This window comes from Scyliorhinus torazame, chromosome 3 (genome assembly GCF_047496885.1).
Source record: "Scyliorhinus torazame isolate Kashiwa2021f chromosome 3, sScyTor2.1, whole genome shotgun sequence".
NCBI lineage: Eukaryota > Metazoa > Chordata > Chondrichthyes > Carcharhiniformes > Scyliorhinidae > Scyliorhinus > Scyliorhinus torazame.
In genome coordinates this window covers 299,275,952-299,302,137 of record NC_092709.1, presented here as the reverse complement: position 1 = coordinate 299,302,137, position 26,186 = coordinate 299,275,952, and the positions used below count along the sequence as shown (strand labels likewise).

The 26,186-nt window shown below is 46.6% G+C and overlaps 1 protein-coding gene across 3 annotated transcripts in view; it reads left to right on the top strand.

Moving 5' to 3' along the window:
• The window catches only part of ctif (CBP80/20-dependent translation initiation factor), a 455,795-nt gene that overhangs the window by 410,506 nt on the left and 19,103 nt on the right, over positions 1-26,186 (top strand). For all 3 annotated transcript variants that reach the window (XM_072497444.1, XM_072497443.1, XM_072497442.1), the window contains one exon: positions 25,185-25,238. In XM_072497444.1, coding sequence (XP_072353545.1) covers positions 25,185-25,238 — 54 coding nt within the window. The remainder of the gene's footprint in view (positions 1-25,184; positions 25,239-26,186) is intronic.

Sequence of the window (26,186 nt, the reverse complement as noted above, 5' to 3'; positions counted from 1 at the left end):
TTCCCCTTTATGTATCTGTAGAATCTCTTTGGATTCTCCCTTGCATTATTTGCCAAAGCAATTTCATGTCCCCTTTTTGCCCTCCTGATTTCCCTCTTAACTCTATTTCGACAATCTCTATACTCTTCAAGGGATCTACTTGATCCCAGTTGCTTATGTACGTCATATGCCTCCTTCTTCTTTTTGACCAGAGTCTCAATATCTCGAGTCATCCAGGGTTCCCTACTTCTACCAGCCTTGCCCTTCACTCTAAAGGGAATGTGCTTACCCTGCACCCTGGTTAACACATTTTTAAAAGCCTCCCATTTACCAGCCGTCCCTTTGCCTGCCAATAGTCTCCCCCAATCTACCTCTGCAAGTTCCTGTCTGATACCATCAAAATTGGCCTTGCCCCAATTAAGAATTTTAACTCTTGGGCCAGACCTATCATTCTCCATAGCTATCTTAAAACTAATGGAATTATGGTCACTTGTCCCAAAGTGATCCCTCACTAGCACTTCTGTCACTTGCCCTTCCTTATTTCCCAAGACGAGGTCAAGTTTTGCCCCCTCTCTAGTCGGTCCATCCACATACTGAATGAGAAATTCCTCCTGAATACACTCAACAAATTTCCCTCCATCCAAGCCCCTAATGCTATGGCTGTCCCAGTCAATGTTGGGAAAGTTAAAGTCCCCTACTACTACCACCCTATTATTCTTGCAGCTATCTGTAATCTCCTTACATATTTGCTCCTCAATTTCCCGCTGACTATTTGGGGGCCTGTAGTACAGTCCTACCAAGGTGATCTCTCCCTTCTTATTTTTCAGTTCCACCCATATAGACTCAGTGGGCGAACCCTCGGATATATCCCCTCTAAGTACTGCCGTGATGTTCTCCCTAATCAAAAACGCCACTCCCCCTCCTCTCTTACCTCCTGTTCTATCCTTTCTATAGCATCTGTACCCCGGAACATTGAGCTGCCAGTCCTGCCCCTCCCTTAGCCATGTTTCAGTCATAGCTATAATATCCCAGTCCCATGTGCCCGTCCATGCCCTGAGTTCATCCGCTTTGCCCGTCAGGCCCCTTGCATTGAAATAAATGCAGTTTAATGTAGACCTTCCTTGCTCTCTGCCCTGCTTTCTCTGGTCATGCTTTACACACTCTCCCTTCCTGCCTTTTGTTTCTGTTTGGTTATGCGGAAGTGCAGGAAAATGGACGTTAGGAATGTCAGATCAGTTATGATCCTATTGAATGGTGGAGCAGACTCGAGGGACCGAATGGCTACTCCTGTTCCTATTTCTTATGGTCTTATTGCCAAAAACAGCAATGTTAATTTTTTTTTCTTTGAACACTGAGTAGCTTGTGTATTTCTCTGTCTTTTCGTTCCTTCTTCCAAGCTGTCAGGGTTTTTTGATAGAATCCAGGGTTTTTTGCTCTCACTTTGATCATCCCCAACTTCCAGTCTCCCACCATCAACAAAGAAGCACTTGTGATGTGCCAGTTACTTTTTTTAATAAGGCAAGTATAAAGAACGTTTCAGCAAAGTCGAACCTTTGTGGCAGTGAATATCCCGTAATTTGAGATGACCAAACCATCTCAGGAAAAAAAAGTCAATATATAACTTTCAAAGCAAAGCATTAAAGGGAAGATGTGTGGAGTAAACCTGTGGGGGGGATGGGTGGTAGGTGATGGCCTTTTCGCACTCTACCAATAGTTTGTAGCCTTGCCTGTTATGTACATTCAGGTTATAACAGATCACTTTCTCTTAGAATTAATTTGTTTGTTGGCACATAACTGGCTATTGGCATTTTGATATCATTGTGTGATTTCTGTGTTTCTGAAAGTGAACCAGGACGTTAGATTGTGCCATGTAACAAACTGCTAGCCTCATTCAAACAGGTTATTAGGGTGACAGCATGGAGAGGTCTCAGTGAGGCGATGAGGGTGGATGGGTGGGATGGTCTCTGGAAGTGAGGCTGGGAAGCAGCTTTATTCATCTCACCTCTGCTCTGCCCTGCGTATGAGCGATCAGTGTTCACAGGTATTCACAAGTACATGTGCATATACTTTTTGTTGGGGGAGAGTGGGGGAATGTTGAAAGGATTCCTAATAATTGTTAGTCTGTTGAAGAGCACCATGAACACTCCTTCCAATACGACTTACAGGTCCTGGCAGGAACTTGAAACCCACAGGTAGAAACACTACCAGTGTGCCACAGACCTCTATTGTGAATTGGTATTGCTGCCCTGTCTCCCTGCCCTGGATGAGCTACATTTACTATTCCATATAAGCTGTTGCCACATCATCTCATTATAGAGCAGCAAAGATATTCAGAATTGTGTAAGTGTGCTTTATAATAATAATCTTTATTATTGTTTACAAGTAGACTTACATTAACACTACAATGAAGTTACTGTGAAAATCCCCTAGCCGCCACATTCCAGCACTTGTCCGGGTACACTGAGGGTGAATTCAGAATGTTGAATATATCAAACAAGCACATCTCTCGGGATTTGTGAGAGGAAACCGGAGCACCCGGAGGAAACCCACACAGACTCAGGGAGAATGTGCAGACTCCGCACAGACAGTGACCCACGTGGGAATCAAACCTGGGACTCTGGTGCTGTGAAGCAACAGTGCTAAACACTGTGCTACCGTACCGCAGTTTATGAAACATTAGCTGGTTAAGGAGTCATCAAAATGGCATCAAGTGATATCTTTGTACTAGAAAGTGTGCTAGACCATCCAACATTGTATGGCAACAGAATGCAAGCAAAGACTAGGGATTTTGCAGCAAGTGGTTTTATGAAAGGGAAATCATGTTTAACCTATTTATTGGAGTTCTCTGAAGGAGTCGCATGTGCTGTGGATAAAGGGATACTAAAGGTGGATGTACTATACTTAGCACGGTAGCATTGTGGATAGCACAATTTCTTCAAAGCTCCAGGGTCCCAGGTTCGATTCCGGCTTGGGTCACTGTCTGTGCGGAGTCTGCACATCCTCCCCGTGTGTGCGTGGGTTTCCTCCGGGTGCTCCGGTTTCCTCCCACAGTCCAAAGATGTGCAGTTTAGGTGGATTGGCCATGATAATTTGCCCTTATTGTCCAAAAATTGCCCTTAGTGTTGGGTGGGGTTGCTGGGTTATGGGGATAGGGCGGAAGTGTTGACCTTGGGTAGGTTGCTCTTTCCAAGAGCCGGTGCAGACTCGACGGGCCAAATGGCCTCCTTCTGCACTGTAAATTCTATGATTTACAGAAGGCATTTGATAATGTGACAATTCCAAATTTATTGTGGAAAATAAAAGCTCATTGTGTAGGGGGTAACATATTGGATTGGATTGGATTTGTGTATTGTCATGTGTACCGAGGCACAGTAAAACGTATTTTTCTGCGAGCAGCTCAACAGATCATTGAGTACATGAAGAGAAAAGAAGCATAAAAGAAAATATATAATAGGGCAACACAAGGTACACAATGTAACTACACAAACTCCTGCATCAGGTGAAACATACAGGGGTGTAGTGTTAATCAGGTCAATCCATAAGAGGGTCGTTTAGGAGTCTAGTAACAGCGGGGAAGAAGCTGTTTTTGAGTCTGTTCGTGCGTGTTCTCAGACTTCTGTATCTCCTGCCCAATGGAAGAAGTTGGAAGAGTGAGTAAGCCGGGTGGGAGGGGTCTTTGATTATGCTGCACGCTTTCCCCAGACAGCGGGAGGTGTAACCAGAGTGAATGGATGGGAGGCAGGTTCATGTGATGGACTGGGCTGTGTTCACGACTCTCTGAAGTTTCTTGCAGTCTTGGGCCGAGCAGTTGCCATACCAGGCTGTGATGCAGCCAGATAGGACGCTTTCTATGGTGCATCTGTAAAAGCTGGTAAGAGTTAATGTGGACATGCCGAATTTCCTTAGTTTCCTGAGGAAGTATAGGCGCTGTTGTGCTTTCTTGGTGGTAACGTCGACGTGGGTGGACCAGGACAGATTTTTGGTGATGTGTGCCCCTAGGAATTTGAAGCTGCTAACCATCTCCACCTCTGCCTCGTTGATGCTGACAGGGGTGTGTGCAGTACTTTGCTTTCTGAAGTCAATGACCAGCTCTTTAGTTTTGCTGGCATTGAGGGATAGATTGTTGTCGCTGTACCACTCCACTAGGTTCTCTATCTCCCGCCTGTATTCTGACTCGTCGTTATTTGAGGTCTGGCCCACTGTGTTCATATCATCAGCAAACTTGTAGATGGAGTTGGAACCAAATTTTGCCACACAGTCGTGTGTGTACAGGGAGTATAGTAGGGGGCTAAGTACGCAGCCTTGCGGAGCCTCAGTATTGAGGACTATTGTAGAGGAGGTGTTGCTGTTTATTCTTACTGATTATGGTCTGTGGGTCAGAAAGTCAAGGATCGAACCATGTCCATATGTTTTGGTCATGCCCGGCACTGGAGGGGTTCTGGAGAGGAGTGGCGGGAGCAATGTCTCAGGTGGTGAAAGTCCGGGTCAAGCCAAGCTGGGGGCTAGCAATATTCGGAGTAGTGGATGAACCGGGAGTGCAGGAGGCGAAAGAGGCCGGTATTCTGACCTTTGCGTCCCTAGTAGCCCGGCGAAGGATTTTGCTAATGTGGAAGGAGGCGAAGCCCCCCAGCGTGGAGGCCTGGATAAACGATATGGCTGGGTTCATAAAGTTGGAGAGGATTAAGTTCGCATTGAGAGGGTCTGCGCAGGGGTTCTACAGGTGGTGGCAACCGTTCCTAGACTATCTCGCGGAGCGCTAGAGGAAGGTCAGTCAGCAGCAGCAGCAACCTGGGGGGGGCGGGGGGGGGGGGGGGGGAGCTGCCTGGGGGGGTGGAAGAGCAAGAGATCACATGAAGAGTCGGGGAAACTGGCACGTACGGGAGAGAGCCAGTGTACAAAGATATGTAAAGATACTATTTTGTCATGTATATATCTTGCTCCGCGCGATTTCTCGTTTGTTTTTTTTCTTTTTGGTTACCGGCGGGGGGGGGCTGGTTATTGTTTGTAAGGGAGAAAAATTGTGTTAAAAACTTTAATAAATATATTTTTTTTTAAAGAAAGTCAAGGATCCAGTTGCAGAGTGAGGAGCCAAGTCCTAGGTTTTGGAGCTTGGCTGGGATTATGCTGTTGTAGGCGGAGCTGTAGTCAATAAATAGGAGTCTGATGTAGGAGTCCTTGTTGTCGAGATGTTCTAGGGATGAGTGTAGGGCCAGGGAAATGCCATCTGCTGTGGACCAGTTGCGGCGGTATGCGAACTGCAGTGGATCAAGGCATGGGTTGAAGATTGGCTAGCTCACAGGAAACAGAATTGGCATAACTGGATCTTTTTCTGGTTGGCAGGATGTAGTGAACTGTGCCACAAGGATCAGTACTCAGGCCTCAACTTTTTACAATTTATACAAATTACTTGGATGAAGGGGCTGAAGATATGGTTGCCAAATTTGCTGATGACAGAAAGATAGGTTGGAAAGTACATAAGAAATAGGAGCAGGATTGGGCAATTCTGCCTCTCAAGCCCGCTCTGCCATTCAATATTATCATGGCTGATTTCAACTCGGCCTCAACTCCACTTTCCTGCCCGTTCTCCATAACCCTTCAACCCGTTACTAATTAAAAATCTGTTTATCGCCTCCTTAAATTTATTCAATATCCTGGCATCCACCGCACCCTGGGGTAGTGAATTCCACAGATTCACGACCCCTTGAGAGAAGTAATTTCTCCTCATCTTTGTTTTAAATCTGCTATCCCTTATTCTAAAACCACGACCTCTCATTCTAGATTGCCCCACAAGAGGAAGCAGCCACACTGCGCCTACTTTGTCAATACCTTTATCATCTTATATATCTCAATTAGATCTCCTCTCATTCCTCTACACTCGAGAGAGTATAGGCCTAAACTGCTCAATCTCTCTTCATAAGGCAAACCCCTCACCTCATCTCTGGAATCAGCCTAGTGAACCTCTTCTGGACTGCCTCTAATGTATCTACATCCCTCCTCAAATAAGGGGAACTAAACTGTACACTGTCTCACCAATGCCTTGTACAATTGCAGAAACATTTTCCTACTTTTATACTTGATCCCTTTAGCTATAAAGGCCAAAATTCAATTGACCTTTTTTATTACCTGCTGTGCCTGCATGCTAGTTTTCTGTGATTTATGCACGAGGACACGCAAATCCCTCTGCATTAAGCACTCTGAAGTTTCTCTCCTTTTAGATAATAAGTTGCCTTTCTATTTTACTGACCAAAATGGATAACCTTGCACTTACCCACGTTAAACTCCATGTGCCATTTGTAAATTTCTTATTTCCTCATTGCAACTTACTACCCCACCCATTTTAGTGCCATTTGCAAATTTGGCAATAATACCTTTTATCCCTGCATCCAAGTCATTAATATATATTATAAATAGTTGGAGCCTCAGGTTGCTATATAGAGCCCCGGTGGCGAGTGTGGCTACAAATCGGCGGAGGTCGGAGTACTTTCGGCTATACCGAGGGACGAGGCAGGGGTGCCCCCTGTCCCCCTTGTTGTTTGCATTGGCAATTGAGCCTCTGGCCATGGCACTAAGGGAGTCCAGGAAATGGAGGGGACTGGTCCGAGGGGGAGAGGAACATCGGGTGTCGCTGTATGCGGACGACCTGTTGCTGTATGTGGCAGATCCAGTGGAGGGGATGGTGGAGGTCATGCGGATCCTAAGGGAGTTCGGGGACTTCTCGGGGTATAAGTTCAATGTAGGGAAAAGTGAGCTCTTTGTGGTACATCCAGGGGACCAGGGAAAGGGGATAGACGACCTGCCGTTGAAGAGGGAGGAAAGGAGCTTTCGGTACTTAGGGATCCAGGTGGCTGGGAGTTGGGGGGCCCTGCACAAGCTCAATTTGACGCGGTTGGTGGAGCAGATGGAGGAGGATTTCAAAAGATAGGATATGCTGCCACTCTCGCTAGCGGGCAGGGTGCAGTCGGTTAAAATGATGGTCCTCCCGAGGTTTCTCTTTGTGTTCCAGTGCCTTCCCATTATGATTCCCAAGGCCTTTTTCAAACGGGTAGGTAGGAGCATCATGGGTTTCGTGTGGGCAAATAAGACCCCGACGGTAAAGAGGGTGTTTCTGGAGCGTAGTAGGGACAGGGAGGGCTGGCTCTGCCGAATTTGTGCGACTATTATTGGGCTGCCAATGTGGCGATGCCAATGTGGCGATGATCCGTAAGTGGGTAATGGAGGGAGAGGGGGTGGCGTGGAAGAGGTTGGAGATGGCATCCTGTGTGGGCACGAGCCTGAGGGCGCTGGCGACGGCACCGCTGCCGCTCTCGCTGACAAGGTACACCACGAGTCCGGTGGTGGCGGCGACGTTGAAGATCTGGGGGCAGTGGAGACGACACAGGGGCGAGGAGGGAGCCTCGGTTTGGTCCCCGATTCGGGAGAACCATCGGTTCGTCCCGGGAAGGATGGATGGGGGGTTTCGGAGCTGGCATTGGGCAGGGATTAGAAGAATGGGGAACCTGTTTATAGATGTGACGTTTGCGAGCCTAGGGGCGCTGGAGGAGAAGTTTGGGTTGCCCCCGGGAAATGCTTTCAGATACATGCAAGTGAGGGCGTTTGTGAGGCGGCAGGTGAGGGAATTCCCGCTGCTCCCGGCACAGGGGACTCAGGACAGGGTGATTTTGGGTGTATGGGTTGGAGAAGGTAGGGTTTCGGCGATCTACCAGGAGCTGAAAGAAGAGGAGGAGGCCTCGGTAGAGGAGTTAAAGAGCAAGTGGGAGGAGGAGCTTGGGGAGGGGATAGATGAGGGTCTGTGGGCTGATGCCCTGAGTAGGCTTAATTCTTCCTCCTCTTGCGCCAGGCTCAGCCTAATACAATTCAAGGTTACTCACAGAGCGCATATGACAGGGGCGAGGTTTAGTAGGTTCTGTGGGATGGAGGACAGGTGTGGGAGCTGCTCGGGAAGCCCGGCGAATCACGTCCCCATGTTCTGGTCGTGCCCGGCACTGGATGGGTTTTGGAGGGGTTTCGCGAGGACTATGTCCAAGGTGGTGAAAGTCCAGGTCAAGCCGAGTTGGGGGTTGGCACTATTTGGGGTAACGGACGAGCCGGGAGTGCAGGAGGCGAAAGAGGCCGGTATCCTGGCCTTTGCGTCCCTGGTAGCCCGGTGGAGCATCTTGCTATTATGGAAGGACGTGAAGCCCCCCAGTGTGCAAGCCTGGATAAATGACATGGCAGGGTTCATCAAGCTGGAGAGGATAAAGTTTGCCTTATGAAGGTCTGTGCAGGGGTTCTTCAGGCGGTGGCAACCTTTCCTAGACTATCACGCGGAGCGTTAGGAGGAGGTCAGCAGCAGCAGCAACCCAGGGGAGGGGGGGGGGTCTCTTTCGGGGGGGGAATTCGGGTGGGTGGGGCTTCCCTATGGGTACCTTTGAATGTCATATGGGGGGGTTACTGTATATGGGGAAACCCAATGTGTAAGTTTTGTATAATTTTTGACTGTTGTGTTTGTGTTTCTTTTTGTTATTGGGGGTGGGGGGGTTTGATAAAAATGTTGTTGGAAAATTTGAATAAACATTTTTTTTTAAAAATAAATAGTTGGAGCCCGAGGACCGAACCCTATGGCACCCCACTAGGTACATCTTGTTAACCGGAAAAAGATCCATTTATCCCGACTCTGACTTTATGAAAAAATATATTTTTATTCAAATTTTAGCATTTTTACATTTTACAAAACAAGACAAAAACATTACACCACCAAATGCAATAAAACCTGCTTCATTCCCCCCCCCCCCCCCCCCCCAACAGCGAATGGTAACTAGCCCTCTGAAATGCGAAATGAACAAACCCCATCTCTTGTGAAACCCCTCATCTGCCCCCCCCCGCCACGCCGAGGCATGGGGTGGAGAAGCTGACCTCCACCCCAACAGAACCCGCCTGCAGGCGATCAACGAGGAGCAGGCTAAAACACCCCCCGCCTACAACTCCGGCAGGTCCGACAGCCCCAGCTCCAAATCCACATGCTGGGTCGCCCAACATTTCTCCAACTTCAGGCAGGACCAGAACATGTGCACATGAATAGCCGGGCCCCTCCCCCTCAAACAGCGCTCATCCTTGACTTTGCCAACTGCACCACCTTCAACTGTATCAACCCCAGCCTCGCGCACAAGGTTGAGGCATTCACCCTTCGCAGGCCTTCTGTCAGTTAGTGAGTTTTCTATCCAAGCTAATAAATTATCCCTAATCCCTTGTGTATTAACCTTTTGTATGGCACCTTATCAAATATCTTCTGGAAGTCCATATATATGACATTTCCACAATCCCCATTATCCACTTGATTTTTACATCTTCAACGAACTCTAACAAATTAGTCAAACACGATTTACCCTTCTATAAACCATGCTGACTCTGATGGATTGCGTTTTCAAAATGTCCTGTTATTACTTCCTTAATTATGGATTCTAACAATTTCGAAACAAGAGATGTTAAGCTAACTGGCCCATAATGTCCTATTTTCTTTGTCCTCCCTTTTTGAATAATGGCGTTAGATTAGCATTTTATCCAATCTACTGGAACCTTTCCCGCATCCAGGGAATTTTGGAATATTATAACCAATGGCTGTCACTTCCTTTAAGACCCTAGGATGTCCCATCAAGCCCTGGGGACTGGTCAGCCTTCAATCCCTATACTTTGTTTCGTACTTTTTCCCTATTGATAATGATTGTTCTAAGTCCCTCCATTTCTATTATCTCTGCATTACCTGTTACTATTGCGAATATTCTAGTATCCTACACCGCGAAAACTGAGACAAAATATTGATTTTGCATCTCCGCCATTTCTGTGTTCCCCACAATTAACTCCCCGGTCTCATCCTCCAAGGGACTTACATTCACTTTAGCTACTCTCTTCCCTTTTATATACTTATAGAAGTTTTTGCTATCTTTTTTATATTTTGCGCTTTTTTTCTTTCATGATTTACCTTTGCTCTTTTCACTATTTTTTTAGTAACCCTTTGTTGATCTTAAAAAGTTTCCCAATCTTCCAGCCTGCCACTGGCCTTTGCAATATGGCATGTCTTTATGTTATCTTTAACTTCCTTGTTTAGCCATGGATGTTTTCTCCTTCTTACAATCTTTCTTCCTCTCTGGAATATATTTTAGTTGGGAGGAATTGAATATCTCCTTGAATATCTGCCACTGCTCATCAACTGTCCTACCTTTTAGTCTTCCTGCCCAGTCCACCAGGCCCAAATCTGTCCTCATGCCAATGTTAACCTTTGTTTAACTCCAGTTTATCGCTCTCAAACTGAATTTTAAATTCTATCATGCTATTATCACACCACCCTGGATGATTCTTAACTATGAGCTCATTAATTAGTCCTTCCTTATTACACAATACCAAATCCAGAGTAGCCTGCTCCCTGGTTGGTTCCACAACATACCGTTCCAAGAAACAATCCCCAATACATTCATTGAACTCTCTCCCTTGTCAATTTGATTGATCCAGTCTATATGCATAATAAAATCACCCATGGTTATTGCTGTACTTTTCTTACAAGCCCCCAGTATTTCCTGGTTTATATTGTGCCCTAAACCAGGGGCTGGTTTAGCTCACTGGGCTAAATCGCTGGCTTTTAAAGCAGACCAAGGCAGGCCAGCAGCACGGTTCAATTCCCGTACCAGCCTCCCCGAACAGGCGCCGGAATGTGGCGACTAGGGGCTTCATTGAAGCCTACTCGTGACAATAAGCCATTTTCATTTTCATTTCATTACTGTGCTACTACTGTTTGGGGTTCTATAGATTACTTCCACCAGGGACGTCTTTCCTTTGCTTTTCTTATTTCTGCCCAGACTGATTCCACATCTTGATCTCCATTGCCTGTATCATTTCTCACTACACCACAGATCCCTTCCTTTATATCCAAAGCTACACCACCTCCTTTTCCTTTCTGTCCATCCTTCTGAAATACTGAGTACCCTTGGATATTCTTATTGATCCTGTGCTAATTAGCACGTGGCTCAGGTATTAATCCAGAGACGATTATCTTTCTGGTTCTGCTTTTTAATTTAGCCCCTAGCTGCTCATACTCCCTCAGTAAAACCTCTATCCTTGTTCTACCAATGTCTTTGGTAACTATATGGACTATGACAACTGGATCTTTTCCCTCTCGCTCCAAGTTCCTCTGCAGCCCAGTTGAGATACCTTGAACCCTCGCACCAGGTAGGCAGCACATCCTTCGGAACTTTCGATCCCGGTCACAGAAAACAGTGTCCATGCCCCTTACTATTTTGTCCCCGAATATGACTACATTTCTCTTCTCTGCACCCACAGTGCTGTAGTCAGTTTGCTCATCTTCCCTACAGACCCTGCTCTAATCCACACAGGGAACAAGAATCTGGAACCTGTGAGACAAGGACAAGGATTGAGGCTCCTGTAACTCTACCTCTTGGATCCCTCTATGTGTCTCACTCATAGTCACACCCTGCTGTTCCTGGTCACCAGCCGAATTCAAGGTAGTTAATCTAAGGTGCGTGACTACCTCCTGAAACACAGCGTGCAGGTAACACTGCCCCTATCTGATGTGTCACAGCATCCGAAGCTCAGACTCCAGTTCATCAACTCTGAGCAAAAGTTCCTCAAGCAAACAACACTTGCTCCAAATGTGGCTCCAAATGTGCTCACTAGGACCGCAATGGGGTCCAACAGCTCCCACATCATGCAGGTACAACGCATCGCCTGGCCCCTCTATGTTATTTAATCGGAAAGGTGTAAATGCGTTAGACGTAGTTCAAAGAAGGTTTACTTGACTAATACCAGAAATAGATGGGTTGTCTTCTGAGTAAAGGTTGGAGAGGTTAGGTTTGTATCCTCTAGAGTTTAGACGAGTAAGAGGTCTTTGGACTTCCGGCGGGGGCCATGAGGTTGCACATAAGGTGGCTCCTCCTTGGGGATTTGGTTTTTGTCCCTTTCTGCCTGTCTAGTGGGTGCTGTTGAGGTGAAAAGTGTTGCAATTGAAGAGTTTGGAGTTTGGATGTCTGAAAATTATAATACAAGGAACTTCTTTAAGAGAGTTTAGGAAGCAGAGGCAGGGGGTCAAGGACGATCTGGCAGCGGTTACTGAGCCAATTCAGGCAGCTCTGAACAGGTTGGAACAAGGGTTGGAGTTACAGAGCTCAACGATTCAGAAGGTGCAGGAGATGGTATCGGATCATGATGATCGCATTACCTCCTTGGAGGCAGAGGTGGCGATGTTGGTGGAGGGGTAGAAGACATTGAAGACCAAGGTCGACGGCCTGGAGAATCATTCCAATCGCCAAAATTTGAGGACCATTGGGCTGACGGAGGGCATGGAAGGTGCGAATGCCACGGAATGTGTGCAAAGATGTTCAGGAAGCTGGTGGGGGAGGGAGTCTTTGCACCACCGGTCTTTGAGACAGAAGCCCAGATCTGGGGAGCCACCAAGGGCAATCATAGTCCAACTCCACAGGTACTTGGACAAGGAAAAGATCCTTAGGTGGGTGAAGGAAACACAAGAATGCAGATGTGAGGGCCACACCGTCAGAATTTACCAGGATGTTGGGGCAGAACTGGCCAAAAGGCGAGCGGGGTTCAGTAAGGTCAAGACAGCTCTTTATAAGAACTGAGTGATATTCAGAGTGGTCGACGCAGCTCGTCTGCGGGCCACATTTGAAGATGGGGACCATTACTTTGATACACCAGAGGAGGCTAATTACTTTGTTAAGAGACATGAACTGGGGGAAGTTTGAATAAAGTAGTTAGTTTCACCTGAGTGGTGGGTTTTTGTTATTTTTCTTGCTGTTTGTAATCTACATATTTTTGTTATGTCTTTAATCTTTATCTCAGTTATGTTTTTTTGGTGGGGGGGTTTCAGAGCATTGTTGCAAATGGTTGGAAATGTTGGGGGTTGAGGGAGTGGGTGTGGGTGTGGGGATGGCTTTGTATAAAGTTCAATATTAAACTTGGGTTCTTGGCTGTTTGTGGAATTATTCAATGTATAACTTGCATTTTCTCCCAGCTGGGGGTCACCCTGCTCGCAGAGATCCTCGTTAACAGGAGCAAAGTTACTAGGGACTAGTTAAAGGAACTAGGGATAACCCTGTGAATTACAGGCCAGTTAGTCTTACTTCGGTGGTAGGCAAAGTAATGGAAAGGGTACTGAAGGATAGGATTTCTGAGCATCTGGAAAGACACTGCTTGATTAGGGATAGTCAGCACGGATTTGTGAGGGGTAGGTCTTGCCTAACAAATCTTATTGAATTATTTGAGGAGGTGACCAAGCATGTGGATGAAGGTAAAGCAGTGGATGTAGTGTACATGGATTTTAGTAAGGCATTTGATAAAGTTCCCCATGGTAGGCTTATGCAGAAAGTAAGGAGGCATGGGATAGTGGGAAATTTGGCCAGTTGGATAACAAACTGGCTAACCGATAGAAGTCAGAGAGTGGTGGTGGATGGCAAATATTCAGCCTGGATCCCAGTTACCAGTGGCGTACCACAGGGATCAGTTCTGGGTCCTCTGCTGTTTGTGATTTTCATTAATGACTTGGATGAGGGAGTTGAAGGGTGGGTCAGTAAATTTGCAGACGATACAAAGATTGGTGGAGTTGTGGATAGTAAGGAGGGCTGTTGTCGGCTGCAAAGAGACATAGATAGGATGCAGAGCTGGGCTGAGAAGTGGCAGATGGATTTTAACCCTGAAAAGTGTGAGGTTGTCCATTTTGGAAGGACAAATATGAATGCGGAATACAGGGTTAACGGTAGAGTTCTTGGCAATGTGGAGGAGCAGAGAGATCTTGGGGTCTATGTTCATACATCTTTGAAAGTTGCCACTCAAGTGGATAGAGATGTGAAGAAGGCCTATGGTGTGCTCGCGTTCATTAACAGAGGGATTGAATTTAAGAGCCGTGAGGTGATGATGCAGCTGTACAAAACTTTGGTAAGGCCACATCTGGAGTACTGTGTACAGTTCTGGTCGCCTCATTTTAGGAAGGATGTGGAAGCTCTGGAAAAGGTGCAAAGAAGATTTACCAGGATGTTGCCTGGAATGGAGAGTAGGTCTTACGAGGAAAGGTTGAGGGTGCTAGGCCTTTTCTCATTAGAGCGGAGAAGGATGAGGGGCGACTTGATAGAGGTTTATAAGATGATCAGGGGAATAGATAGAGTAGACAGTTAGAGACTTTTTCCCCGGGTGGAACACACCATTACAAGGGGACATAAATTTAAGGTGAAAGGTGGAAGATATAGGAGGGATATCAGAGGTAGGTTCTTTACCCAGAGAGTAGTGGGGGCATGGAATGCACTGCCTGTGGAAGTAGTTGAGTCGGAAACATTAGGGACCTTCAAGCAGCTATTGGATAGGTACATGGATTACGGTAAAATGATATAGTGTAGATTTATTTGTTCTTAAGGGCAGCACGGTAGCATTGTGGATAGCACAATTGCTTCACAGATCCATGGTCCCAGGTTCGATTCCGGCTTGGGTCATTGTCTGTGCGGAGTCTGCACGTCCTCCCCGTGTCTGCGTGGGTTTCCTCCGGGTGCTCCGGTTTCCTCCCACAGTCCAAAGATGTGCGGGTTAGGTGAATTGGCCAATGATAAATTGCCCTTAATGTCCAAATTGCCCTTGGTGTTGGGTGGAGGTGTTGAGTTTGGGTAGGGTGCTCTTTCCAAGAGCCGGTGCAGACTCAAAGGGCCGAATGGCCTCCTTCTGCACTGTAAATTCAATGATAATCTATGATTAATCTAGGACAAAGGTTCGGCACAACATCGTGGGCCGAAGGGCCTGTTCTGTGCTGTATTTTCTATGTTTTCTATGTTCAAAGTGAGGGAGGGAGCCGCGGCTGGTTACCTGAGGCGGGGGGCGGGATTGTTTTATTTGTTCACTGAGGTAACGAGTCTCGATGGGTGGGGTTTTCTTTGTTTGGGATGGGGAGGAAGAGTTGTTGGTTTGGTTTCTGGGGGTGCGGGGAGGGGAGGGGAGGGACGGGATGGACTGCTAGCGATGAAGTTTTCTTTGTTGAGCTACTGCTTTGTCGGGAGGGGGTGGCAGCGGCCATCTTGGGTGAGCCTGGAACCTGGGTGAAGTGGGCCCATGTCGGAGTTCCTTGCAGGCAGTCGATGTCTGACCAGGGTAGCGGGGAACCAGGAGGCCCCGCAATCAGTCTGGTTACATGGAACGTAAAGGGGTTAAATGGGCCAGTTAAAAGATTTTGGGTGTTTACCCTTCTAAAAAGTTTGAAGGCAGACATTGTTTTCTTGCAGGAGACACATCTGAGAGTTTGGAAACAGATGAGGCTAGGGAAGGGGTGGATGGGATAGGTGTTCCATTTGAACTTTGACGGAAGGACGAGGGGGACCATGGTGCTGATTAATAAGAGGGTGGTTTTTTGATGGGTAATATTTTGGTGAATTCAGTGGGGTGATATGTGATAGTGAGTGGGGTGTTGGTGGGTGCTCTGGTGGTCTTGGTGAATGTATTCCAGCCGAACTGGGAAGATACAGATTTTATCAAGAGGGTGCTGCCGGCCATCCCTGGCCTGGACTCACATCAGTTGATCATGGGAGGACTTTAATTATGTCCTTGATCACAGACTGGATAGGTTGTCCCCCAAATCCCTTATGATATCAGGGTTGGTGAAGGAGCTGCTAGTGTTTATGGATATTCATATACCGGAGGGAGAAGGGATTTTCCTTCTTTTTACGAGTCTACTCCCGTATTGACTTCTTTGTAGTGGGAAAGTCGTTACTCCCTGAGATGATGTATTCGGCAATTGTTATATCTGACCATGCTCTACATTATGTGGATTTGTGTTTGGAGGATGGCTACATCCAGTGACCCCCATGGTGGCTGGATACGGCGATGCTCACAGACAAGGGGATGTGCGAGAGGATAGCTTCCGTTGTTGGATAGCTTCCGTTGTTGGACCTATGTGAAGTTTAATAAGAACAAGAGGTCTCACCTTCCACGTTCTGGGAAGCATTAAAGACAGTTATTAGGGGAGAGTTAATTTTGATTAAATCTCATAGAGACAGGGGAGGGCAGAGAGGCAGAGATTGGTGGAGCCTTTATTGACAGTGGACCATCAATACTCTGCTACCCCAAAGGCAAAGCTGTTGGCGAAGAGGAAGAAGCTCCAGGTGGAGTTTAAGTTGTTGTCGATGGTGAGCCAATTTCATTGTGTAAAAGCAACATTTTACGAGTATGGGGAGAAGACCAGTCGGCTAATGGTTCACCGGCTGAGGCGGCAGGAGACTTCTTCGGGGGAGGTTTGGTTTCTGATCCAGAAAAGGTTAATGGGGTATTTGAGACCTTTTACTGGGGCCTTTACAGGCCTGAGCCTCTGGAGGAAGACTTGACAATGTTACAGTTCTTGGATTGGTTGGGTTTCCCAGTGGTGGAAAGGGAGGCACTGCTTGGGCTAGAGGAAATTATGAAATGTGTCTGTTCTGTGCAGTCTGGGAAGGCACCTGACCCAGATGGATTCCCAATGGAATTTTTATTTTAAATTTGTGCCAGAGTTGAGGCCACATGTGTTGAAGATGTTTAATGATTCTCTGTCCCGGTGGTGTTGCCAGCCACACTACGGCAGGTGTTCATTTCCTGAATCCTGAAGAAGGAAAAAGATCCCGTGGAGTGTGGGTAATATCGGCCCATCTCTCTGTTGAATGCTGATGCAAAGCTGTTGGCGAAGGTGTTGGCAACCTGTTTGGAGGGGTGCATGCCGGGGGTAATTTCCAACGGTCAAATGGTTTTTTAAAAAAAATTTTGAGTACCCAATTATTTTTTTTCTAATTAAGGGGCAATTTAGCGTGGCCAATCTGCTTAACCTACACATTTTTGGGTTGTGGGGGTGAAACCCAGGCAGACACGGGGAGAATGTGCAAACTTCACACGGACAGTGACCCAGGGCCAGGATCGAACCCGGGTCCTCAGCGCCGTAGGCAGCAGTGCTAACCACTGCACCACCGTGCCGCCCTCAAATGGGGTTTGTTAAGGGCCGGCAATTGTCAGCCAACATTAGGAGACTCCTGAATATGATGATGTCGGCCTCATCGGGGGCCGAGCCAGAGGTAATCACCTCCATGGGTGCAGAGAAATGAATGGGTTGTGTGGCGGTATCATCTTGAGGTACTGGGTCGGTTTGGCTTTGGACCTAGGTTCATTTGATGGATGAGGCTTTTGAATAGGGTTCCCACTGCAAGGGTTTGCATCAATGCATTAAGTTTGGGGTACTTTTAGTTCTATAGGGGTACAAAGCAGGGATGTCCACTTTCCCCGTTACTGTCTGCTTTGGCACTCGAGTCGTTGGCTATTGCACTTAGGTTGTTGGCCAGGTGGAAGGGCATAGAAAGGAGAGGTAGGGAACATAGGGTGACCCTTTACGTGGATGACTTATTGTTATATGTTATGGACCCTCTCGCTAATATGGGGAAGATAATGGAAGTGTTGAGGAAGTTTGGTTTCTTCTCAGGATATAGATTGAACGTGGGCAAGAGTTAAGTTTTTCCGGTGAACCCTCCGGCAAAGGAGCTGATCTGGAGAGATTACCGTTTTGACTGGCCAGGACTAGTTTTAGGTACCTGGGGATATGGGTTGCTCATGATTGGGCCTTGTTACACAAGTTGAACTTGGCCAGTCTGGTAGAGGGGGTGGAGGTGGATTTGAAGTGATGGGATGCCCTCCCGTTATCATTGACAGGAAGAGTCTAGACAGTTAAAATGAACATTCTTCTGAGGTTCTTGTTTGTGTTTCAGAGTCTTCCAATCTTTCTGCCCAAGTCGTTTTTTGGTAGGATTAATAAGCTGATCTTGACCTTTGTGTGGGTAGGTATGACCCCCCTCCCCTTGTGAGAGTTTGTGGGCAGATGGAGGAGGCCTCCTTTATTGGTTCAAGTTTGAGGTCACTTATTACTACTCCCCTTCTGTTTTCGCCTGCCAAGTATTCTATGAGCCCAGTGGCAACAGCGTCTCTAAAAAATGGAACCAATTTATAGATAAATTAAAACTGAAATCTATGTTGCTAATGGCGCTGGTCTGTAGGAACCATAAATTTATACCGGCTGGGATGGACCTGTCATATAAGATCAGGGAGGGGATCGAGAAGTTTAGGAATTTGTTCGTGGATGTTAGGTTTACTTGCCTGAAGGAGCTAGTGGAGAATGTGACATTATGTGAAATGTTCAGAATACAAAGGGTTAATGTCATATCATAATTAGCCACTAGATGGAGCTAGAATCAGAACTATATAAAGCACTGGATAAAAGCAAATTACTGCGGATGCTGGAATCTGAAACCAAAGAGAAAATGCTGGAAAATCTCAGCAGGTCTGGCAGCATCTGTAGGGAGAGAAAAGAGCTAACGTTTCGAGTCCAGGTGACCCTTTGTCAAAGCTCTATAGAAAAGGGTATATAAAGCACTGACTCACAGGCTTCTGGGAGAAGGCTGGAGAGGAGCAGTGAGAGAGTGTAGAGTACAGTTATAGATGGAGTGTATGGACTAGTGTTAGTAGAGTGTAGATTGTAGATTACTAGATTATTGTTTACTAATGGAGTAAGTGGTCAAGCTTTAATAAGTAGTGGAAATAAAAGTTAGCTTTCTTAATGAACTTAGCTTCTGTGGTCTTTGTGAACACCACAACATCCATCCTGATAACAGAATCACAAAGAACACTGCAGAGACCATTTCGCCGGGGGGGGGGGGTGGGGGGGGGGGGTTGCCAGCCCCCTCTCTGATGGATAAGGTGGTGTCCTTGGATGAAATAGGGAAAGGGAAGATATCTGATATTTATTAGCAGTTGAGGGAGAGGGCTTCGCTGGAGGAAATAAAGGGAAAATGGGAGGAAGGGTTGTGTTGTGCTTTTGAGGGGATGTGTGGAGTGAGGTTTTGCATGGGGTTAACTCTACCTCCTTGTATGCAAGACTTAGTTTGATTCAGTTTAAAGTGGTGCATAGGGCGCACATGACTAGGGCACGGATGAGTGGGTTCATTCCGGGAGTGGAGGATAGATGCAAGTGTTGTTCAAGGCGGCCTATGAACCATTCGCGCATGTTTTGGTCCTGCCCTCAGTTGGTCAGGTTCAGGACATAATTCTTCAGGACTACATCGGAGCTTTCATAGAATCCTCATAGAATCCCTACTGTGCAGAAGGAGGCCATTTGGCCCATCGAGTCTGCACCGACCCTTTGAATGAGCACTCTGCCAATCCAATTTACGAGTGCCCACCCCGCCCTATCCACATAATCCCATAACCTATCCTGCGCATCCCTGAACATTAAGGAACAATTTAGCATGGCCAATCCACCTAACCTGCACATCTTTGGACTGTGGGAGGAAACTTGGAGGCAACCCACACAGACACGGGGAGAAAGTGCAAACTCCACACAGACAGTGACCCGAGGCTGGAATTGAACCTGAGTCGCTGGAGCTGTAAGGCAGCAGTGCTGACTGTGCAACCTTGCTGCCCATCCCATGGAGGTTAAAATGGAGCCACGCTCATGGGTGTCGATCTTTGGGATATCAGACTTGCCAGAGCTACAGGAGAGGAAGGAGGCTGATGTGCTGATCTTCGCCTCTCTGATAGCCCGGTTTTGCTCGGATGGGGGGCATCAGTGCCACCTAAAGCGACGGCATGGTTGGGGAACCTGTCGGAGTTCCTGCATTTGGGAAAAAATATCAAGTACACCATTAGACAGTCGGAGGAGCGGTTCTATTTGAGGAGAATGCCATTTATTACCTTCTTTAAATAGCTGGTGTCATCACAAATAGGGGAGGGTGAGTAGGTCGGGGACGGGGGGTGATTGGGGGGGAGCAGGTTTGGATAAATAAGGGAAGTGTGGGTCTGGGCAGTGGGGATAATTTCATAAAAATTGTATAAACTTGGCTGCCTTTTTTGTATGTTCGGCCTCCCCGAACAGGCGCCGGAATGTGACGATTAGGGGCTTTTCACAGTAACTTCATTGAACCCTACTTGTGACAATAAACTATTATTATTATTATTATTATTATTAAGCTGGATATGGAGAGGATGATTCCTAATGTTGGAGAATATAGAACTCGGGGTCACTGTTTAAAAATAAGGGGCCACTCATTTAAAGCAGAGCTCAGGAAAAATGTATTCTCTGATGGTTTTGAATCTCTGGATCTCTCTTTGAGAATGTGGAATCAATTTAGGCAGCATTTTAAATTGGGCTCTATGTTGCTGTTGCCGACAATTTGTGGGAACCATAGGTTTGTGCCGTCCGGTCTAGATTCAGGAATTGGCATGGTAACATCGTACCTGGCCGTCTGGTCTAGATTCAATGTTCAGGGCATGGGAGAGGGAGGGGTTGGAGACGTTTAAGGATATGTTTCTTGAGGGTAAGTTTGCTGGGTTAGAGAAGTTCTAGCTTCCGAGAGAGAATGTATTTAGATACATGCATGTGCAAGATTTTGTACGTCAGGAGTTTCCTTCAGTTCCCCTGGCGCCTGCGCCTTCACTTATGGATAGGGTCCTGTCCTTGGACGAGTAAGGGGAGAGAAAAATCTCTTCTGAACAAATGTTGGCGACGGGACAGGCTTCGTTGGAAGAAGTAAAGGGGAAGTGGAAGGACAAGTTGGATTTGGTCTTTGGGGGGGGGGGGGGGGGGGGTGTTGGAGGGAGGCTCTTCATAAAGTTAATTTCACCTTGTGTGCAAGGTTAAGTTTTATACAGTTCAAGGTGGTGTATAGGGTGCATTTGACCAGGGAGTGTATGAGTGGGTTCTTCTCGGGGGTGGAGGATAGGTGTGAGCACGTTCTAGGGAGAACATGCAGACTCCGCACAGACAGTGGTCCAAGCCGGGAATCGAACCTGGGACCCTGGCGCTGTGAAGCAACAGTGCTAACCACTGTGCTACCATGAAATGTGCCAGGGGCTGATCAGTGGTGATGTGGGACAGTTCTAGGGTGAATGGTAGTTGGTCAAGGGTGATTGCGGGGGCAGGCGGAGGTTAAGCGCCACCAGAAGGCAGGGAAGGGGTGATGAAGTCTGGGGTAAGGGTGATGGAGGGAAGCTCAAAGGTGACTGAGGGAGGGTGCAGGGAGGTTTGGAGAAGTCAAGGCCCTAATGGCCTGGGTGTGATAATTCTGTGTGGTCTTGAATGGGGAACAAGTCAGATAATAGACATCTAGAGCTAGATTTTGGTGGGGAGGCATGAATGTCAAGTCAGGAAATTTCCCGGCCTGGCAGCTCCATCTCTGTTAAAGAGACCTCTACCTGCCATATTTTTGTGTTAGGGAGATGGAGTCAGGCATGCCACCTCCAGAGGCAGGCCTGAGATGGCAACAGAGGCAGATGAAAATGAAATGAAAATGAAAATCGCTTATTGTCACAAGTAGGCTTCAAATGAAGTTACTGTGAAAAGCCCTTGTCGCCACATACCGGCGCCTGTTCGGGGAGGCTGGTACGGGAAGATGGACGGTGAGGGTGGAAGGCAAGAATGCCCACCTCCATCAGCTCAGTTTTAATAATGAATGTCAGGCCCTCACACCCTCACTCCACATGTCCCCACCATGCCCCTCAGATTCCTATGCTGTCTCATATCCACATGCTCCCCACGTATGCTCCATAGACACTCACCCAGTATCCACTATGGGCAGACCTCAGGAGCCATGTCTTTGAAAGATGAAAAAAAAATGAACTTCTAACAATCTAATAAAGGTCTCACTCAAACACACTACATACTAAAAAGGACTCCCATTCATTAAACCCATTCAAAAAATTTAAATTTGCTCAAATGATCAATCTATTGTAAAAAAAAAAGCATCTATTTCACTAACCACATCAGACAGATAATGTTTTCATAACCTATTAAAACTACCAATCAAAATGTGAAGAGGGTCCCCTCCTGTTATAAGTGGTTTTGCCCTTTTGAACTCAGCCAAGCATTCATACTAGGCTCAGCAATAATAATAAACCCTGGGAAATATAAACAATGGATTTTATTGAAATTGAATAATCAGGTGGCCTTTTTTTCTAAGCTACATCAAATTTCCTGTAAATCAAAGCAGTCGAGGAGTAAGTGCAAGCTGCTCAAGAATTATTTCCCATTTTCAAGGAAGCTGGGTATTTAAATAATTTCAGAATATTATACCAGAGATCCCAAGCAGTCTTTTGTTAAGTTTTGAATGCATAAAAACACTTTTTTCATTGGAAAAAAATTTCAAATGTAGCTCAACACTTATACAATACTGATCAATGCAGTGGTCAACTTACTTTTACAGGACTGATCACTTCAGTAAAAACACATTTAACTTAAAATACAGTGGGGGCGATTCTCCAATATGGAGCCCAAGTGTTCGCGCCGTCGTGAACGCAGTCACATTTCACGACGGCGCAAACCGGGCCTGGGTACAACCGATTCTGGCCCCCACAGGGAGCCATCACGGCGCTGCAGTGGTTCCGCCGCGCCAACCCGCGCATGCGCAGTTGGGCCGCACCAACCTACGCATGCGTGGGGAACTTCTTTAGCGCGCCGGCCCCGACTCAACATGGCGTCGGTGTTCAGGGGCCGGCGATGCCAGAAAGTAGGCCCGGTGGGGGAGAGGCCGGCCCGCCGATCGGTGTGCCCTGATCGTGGGCCAGACCCCATCGGAGGACCGTCCCCCAACCATTCGCGCAGAGTTCCCGCCGGCAGTGACCAGGGATGAACGGCGCCGGCGGGACTCTGTCATATCGGCGCGGCCGCTCGGCCCATCCGGGCGGGAGAATCGGTGGCCCCGCCGATTACAGCAGCCGGCGCCGCGCCAAACGCGCCGCCGCAATTGGCGCCGATTCTCCGCACCTCGGAGAATCGCATGCCGGCGTCGTGGCACGGTTGCGGCGATTCTCCAGCCCGGCGCGGGGCTCGGAGAATCGGCCCCAGTATATAACTATTGAAAGTGAAATAACTTTTTTTTTGTATTTCAAAGTCTGTAAATGAAAGAATTCTAGAAGCGGGTAGCTGTTTTATTTTGCTTTTCCAATTGAGACTGTGGTTCCCCTGTGGTTCACAACTTCTTTAAGGTCTGCTAGCTATGTATCTTCACAAAACAGCTCCAAATCCATGTAAAATACTCACTACTGCAATGGAGTATGCAAGGATGAGATTGTTGAGGACCCACTAACCCTATTGCTTATCCCCAAGCCATAAAAATCCCACATGATGGAATGGGGCAGAAATCCTGGATCTCGTCACATCCACCATTTTTAAGACCACTCTGCCTCCGTTCCCGATGGTTGGAGGCATGAAAGTCCAGGCCCTAATTTTCTGTTCCATTCCCGAATGTTTATTATGTTGAAGGTTAAAAGAAATTGAAATGTGAAATTTGTGGGGCTGGATTCTCCGTCGCGGGATCCTCTGCGTCACCGGCAGCACACTCCGCCCACGGATTTCCCGACGGTATGGGGTGGCCACAATGGGAAACCCCATTGGCTGGCTGCGGGATGGAGGATCCCGTTGCTGGTGGGGGTGCGCCGCACCAGAAAATGGGTGCAGCGGGACGGAGAATGCCGCCTGTGATGTTTGTAATATGTTCAGAAAACATCATTGCAATCTTGCGTGCAGACGATTTAAAGTATATCTATGTGAAGTGACTGATATGGGATTGTATAAAGTAAAGATAAAATGCAGGTGTTCGCGTGTTGATTCTTTCTGATGTACATGGAAGTGAGCATTTTACAAGAAATTGGGTGTGTTGATTAACCCTCCAATGCTAACAAACACATTTTTCACTGAATATTAAAACATATTAAAAATCACTCAGAGGTATGTGAATCTTTGGATCTCTCTACTCAGGACTCTGGAGGCTCAGTTGCTGAGTATATTCAAGACTGAGATTGATTCATTCTTGGACACCAAGGGAATTTAGGGATGGGGATTAAATGGGAAAATGAAGTTGAGGTCGAAGATGAGGGTATTCAGCCGTGGAGGTCGTCATGACCATTTCAGATCCCATATATATTGTTACTATGAAACCCGAACTGTATTTCTCTTTACTTTAGCTTGGAGGTGCTGAAGCCAGTTTGTAACACTCCTACCACAGCCCAAGCTAAGATCAACAAATTCAGCATAGAAGGTTATCTTAGCATTCACAAATCAGCTTCAAACCAAATGGTGCCTTTACCAACTGATCCATCAAGGAGGGATGTTCCATTTTTAACTCCTGGGGTAAGCACCTGGACTGGTAAATGTTTCCCCTCATATCACAGAAGCCATCGGATCTCTACAGTGCAGAAGGGGGCCTTTCAGTCCATTGAGCCTGCACCAACCCTCTGAAAGAGCACCCTATCCCCGTAACCCCACCTAACCTTTGGACACCAAGGGGCAATTTAACGTGGCCAATCCAGCTAGCCAATATATACCCTTTCTTAGTATTGGAATGAACATACATTAATCACATTTTGCAAAGTTTTTTCATCAGTCTCACTAGTTCAAACTATGGAATGGAAAAACTCTGGTGATCTAAGTCAGAAGGATTTACATCCTATTGTTAATCAGCACACATTTGTTTAGGAAGGAAAACCCTGAGGAGGCAGTGTTCAAAATTGATTCAGAATGTTGATGGAGAAGGAATCTGCTGGCTGCAATCACAGGAACCAACCCAATGCTAGTTTAGTGAGCAAATGGAGAACTGATGACGCCTTTTAAGCTGTAATTATTTTAGCTTAGACATTTCTGGAATGGGTGTGGCAAGAAATTTAAGGCAGCTACAACTATTAATCTGAATGGCAGTACATCTCGCCAAGAATGTAACAATGACAGTACCGGGAGTACTTGGCCCGTGAGTTTAAGCCAGGCAGAAGTTATTCTTAAGAGATACCTTTTCCATTACCAGCCTCCCCGAACAGGTGCCGGAATGTGGCGACTAGGGGCTTTCACCGTAACTTCATTTGAAGCCTACTTGTGACAATAAGCGATTCTCATTTCATTCATTTCATTAAGAGAAAACAAAGCAGAAAATTGAAAGTTTTAATGCATAAATTAGATTACAGAGTAGAGGAGATCCTTAAGAAAAAGTGATTATAAGAGAAATGGCTCTCGCCTATAAGTCACTCTGCACCACAAATTGCAAATGATTGGTGAAAGTGCCTCTCTGTAGTATCATGTTATTGGAAGTAGCTTGGTATATTCTATCTTTAAATTTATATGAAGTTAATTGTACCTATTTTCTCTTGTTTCCTTCCTATAATCGGATTTTGCCTCTACGCATTAGCTGTTGCAATCACAAGATGTCAAAGAAGATGCTGTTCTGTGTTGCTCGATGGAGGTAGGTTTTTATTTCACGTTTTCATGGCAGTGATTCATAACGACATGGCTATACTATCTGCAGTCCAACAGCCAATTCTGTTTTATGATCTTTCATATTGGGCTTTGCCATGCAAGAGCCATGAGGCAGATGGGTTTGTGGGTCAATGGCGGGTAAGAAAATCAACCTTCAATCTGAGTGGTGAACCTTTGTGAGGCTATAATTAATGGCCATTCACAGAGATCACAGAGAAGGAAGGCAATGCTAACCCCTATTTGCATCATCATCACTAACCAGTTACGCTGTCTTCTGCCACACTGCTCATTAGCTGGGACGGCTGAAAGCACGGTAAAACAGTGAAGTATAGGTGTTTCCACCCTACCCTTGTCAAATTTACATGATCTGATTAAACCTGGCAATCATGTAACTCTTGAGGCCAGAGCCTACGTTTTGGTCAAGATAGGTCTAGGTTTTGGATATTGATAGTGTGGAGTGATTTTGCCTCAACACAAAGGCATCGGACATAACTTCACACCTGATACTTTTCGTAAGGTGGGTTTTTTAGACCAAGGGAGAGTAGCTGAGTGTAATGCTTCCCAATGTGTAGGCAAAGGTGAAGGAGGAAAAATCAAGCCCATCACTGCTGGTTGCACTTGAGTAATTACTAGCAAATGGTAGTAGCAACCTGCAAAATAGTTTTTCAGCCTGATGACACAAAGATAGGTGGGAAGGTAAGTGGCGAGGATGACCCAAAGAGTCTACAGAGGGATATAGACAGGTTCAGTGAGTGGGCATGCTTGGCTGATGAAATATAATGTAGGAAACGTGAAGTTATACACCTTGGTAGGAAGAATAAAGGAGCAGAGAATATTATTTGAATGGATATGGACTGCTGTAGAACAAGATTTGGGGGTTTTCGTGCATAAATCACAAAAGGTTAGCATGCAGGTTATTATTTGAATGGATGTA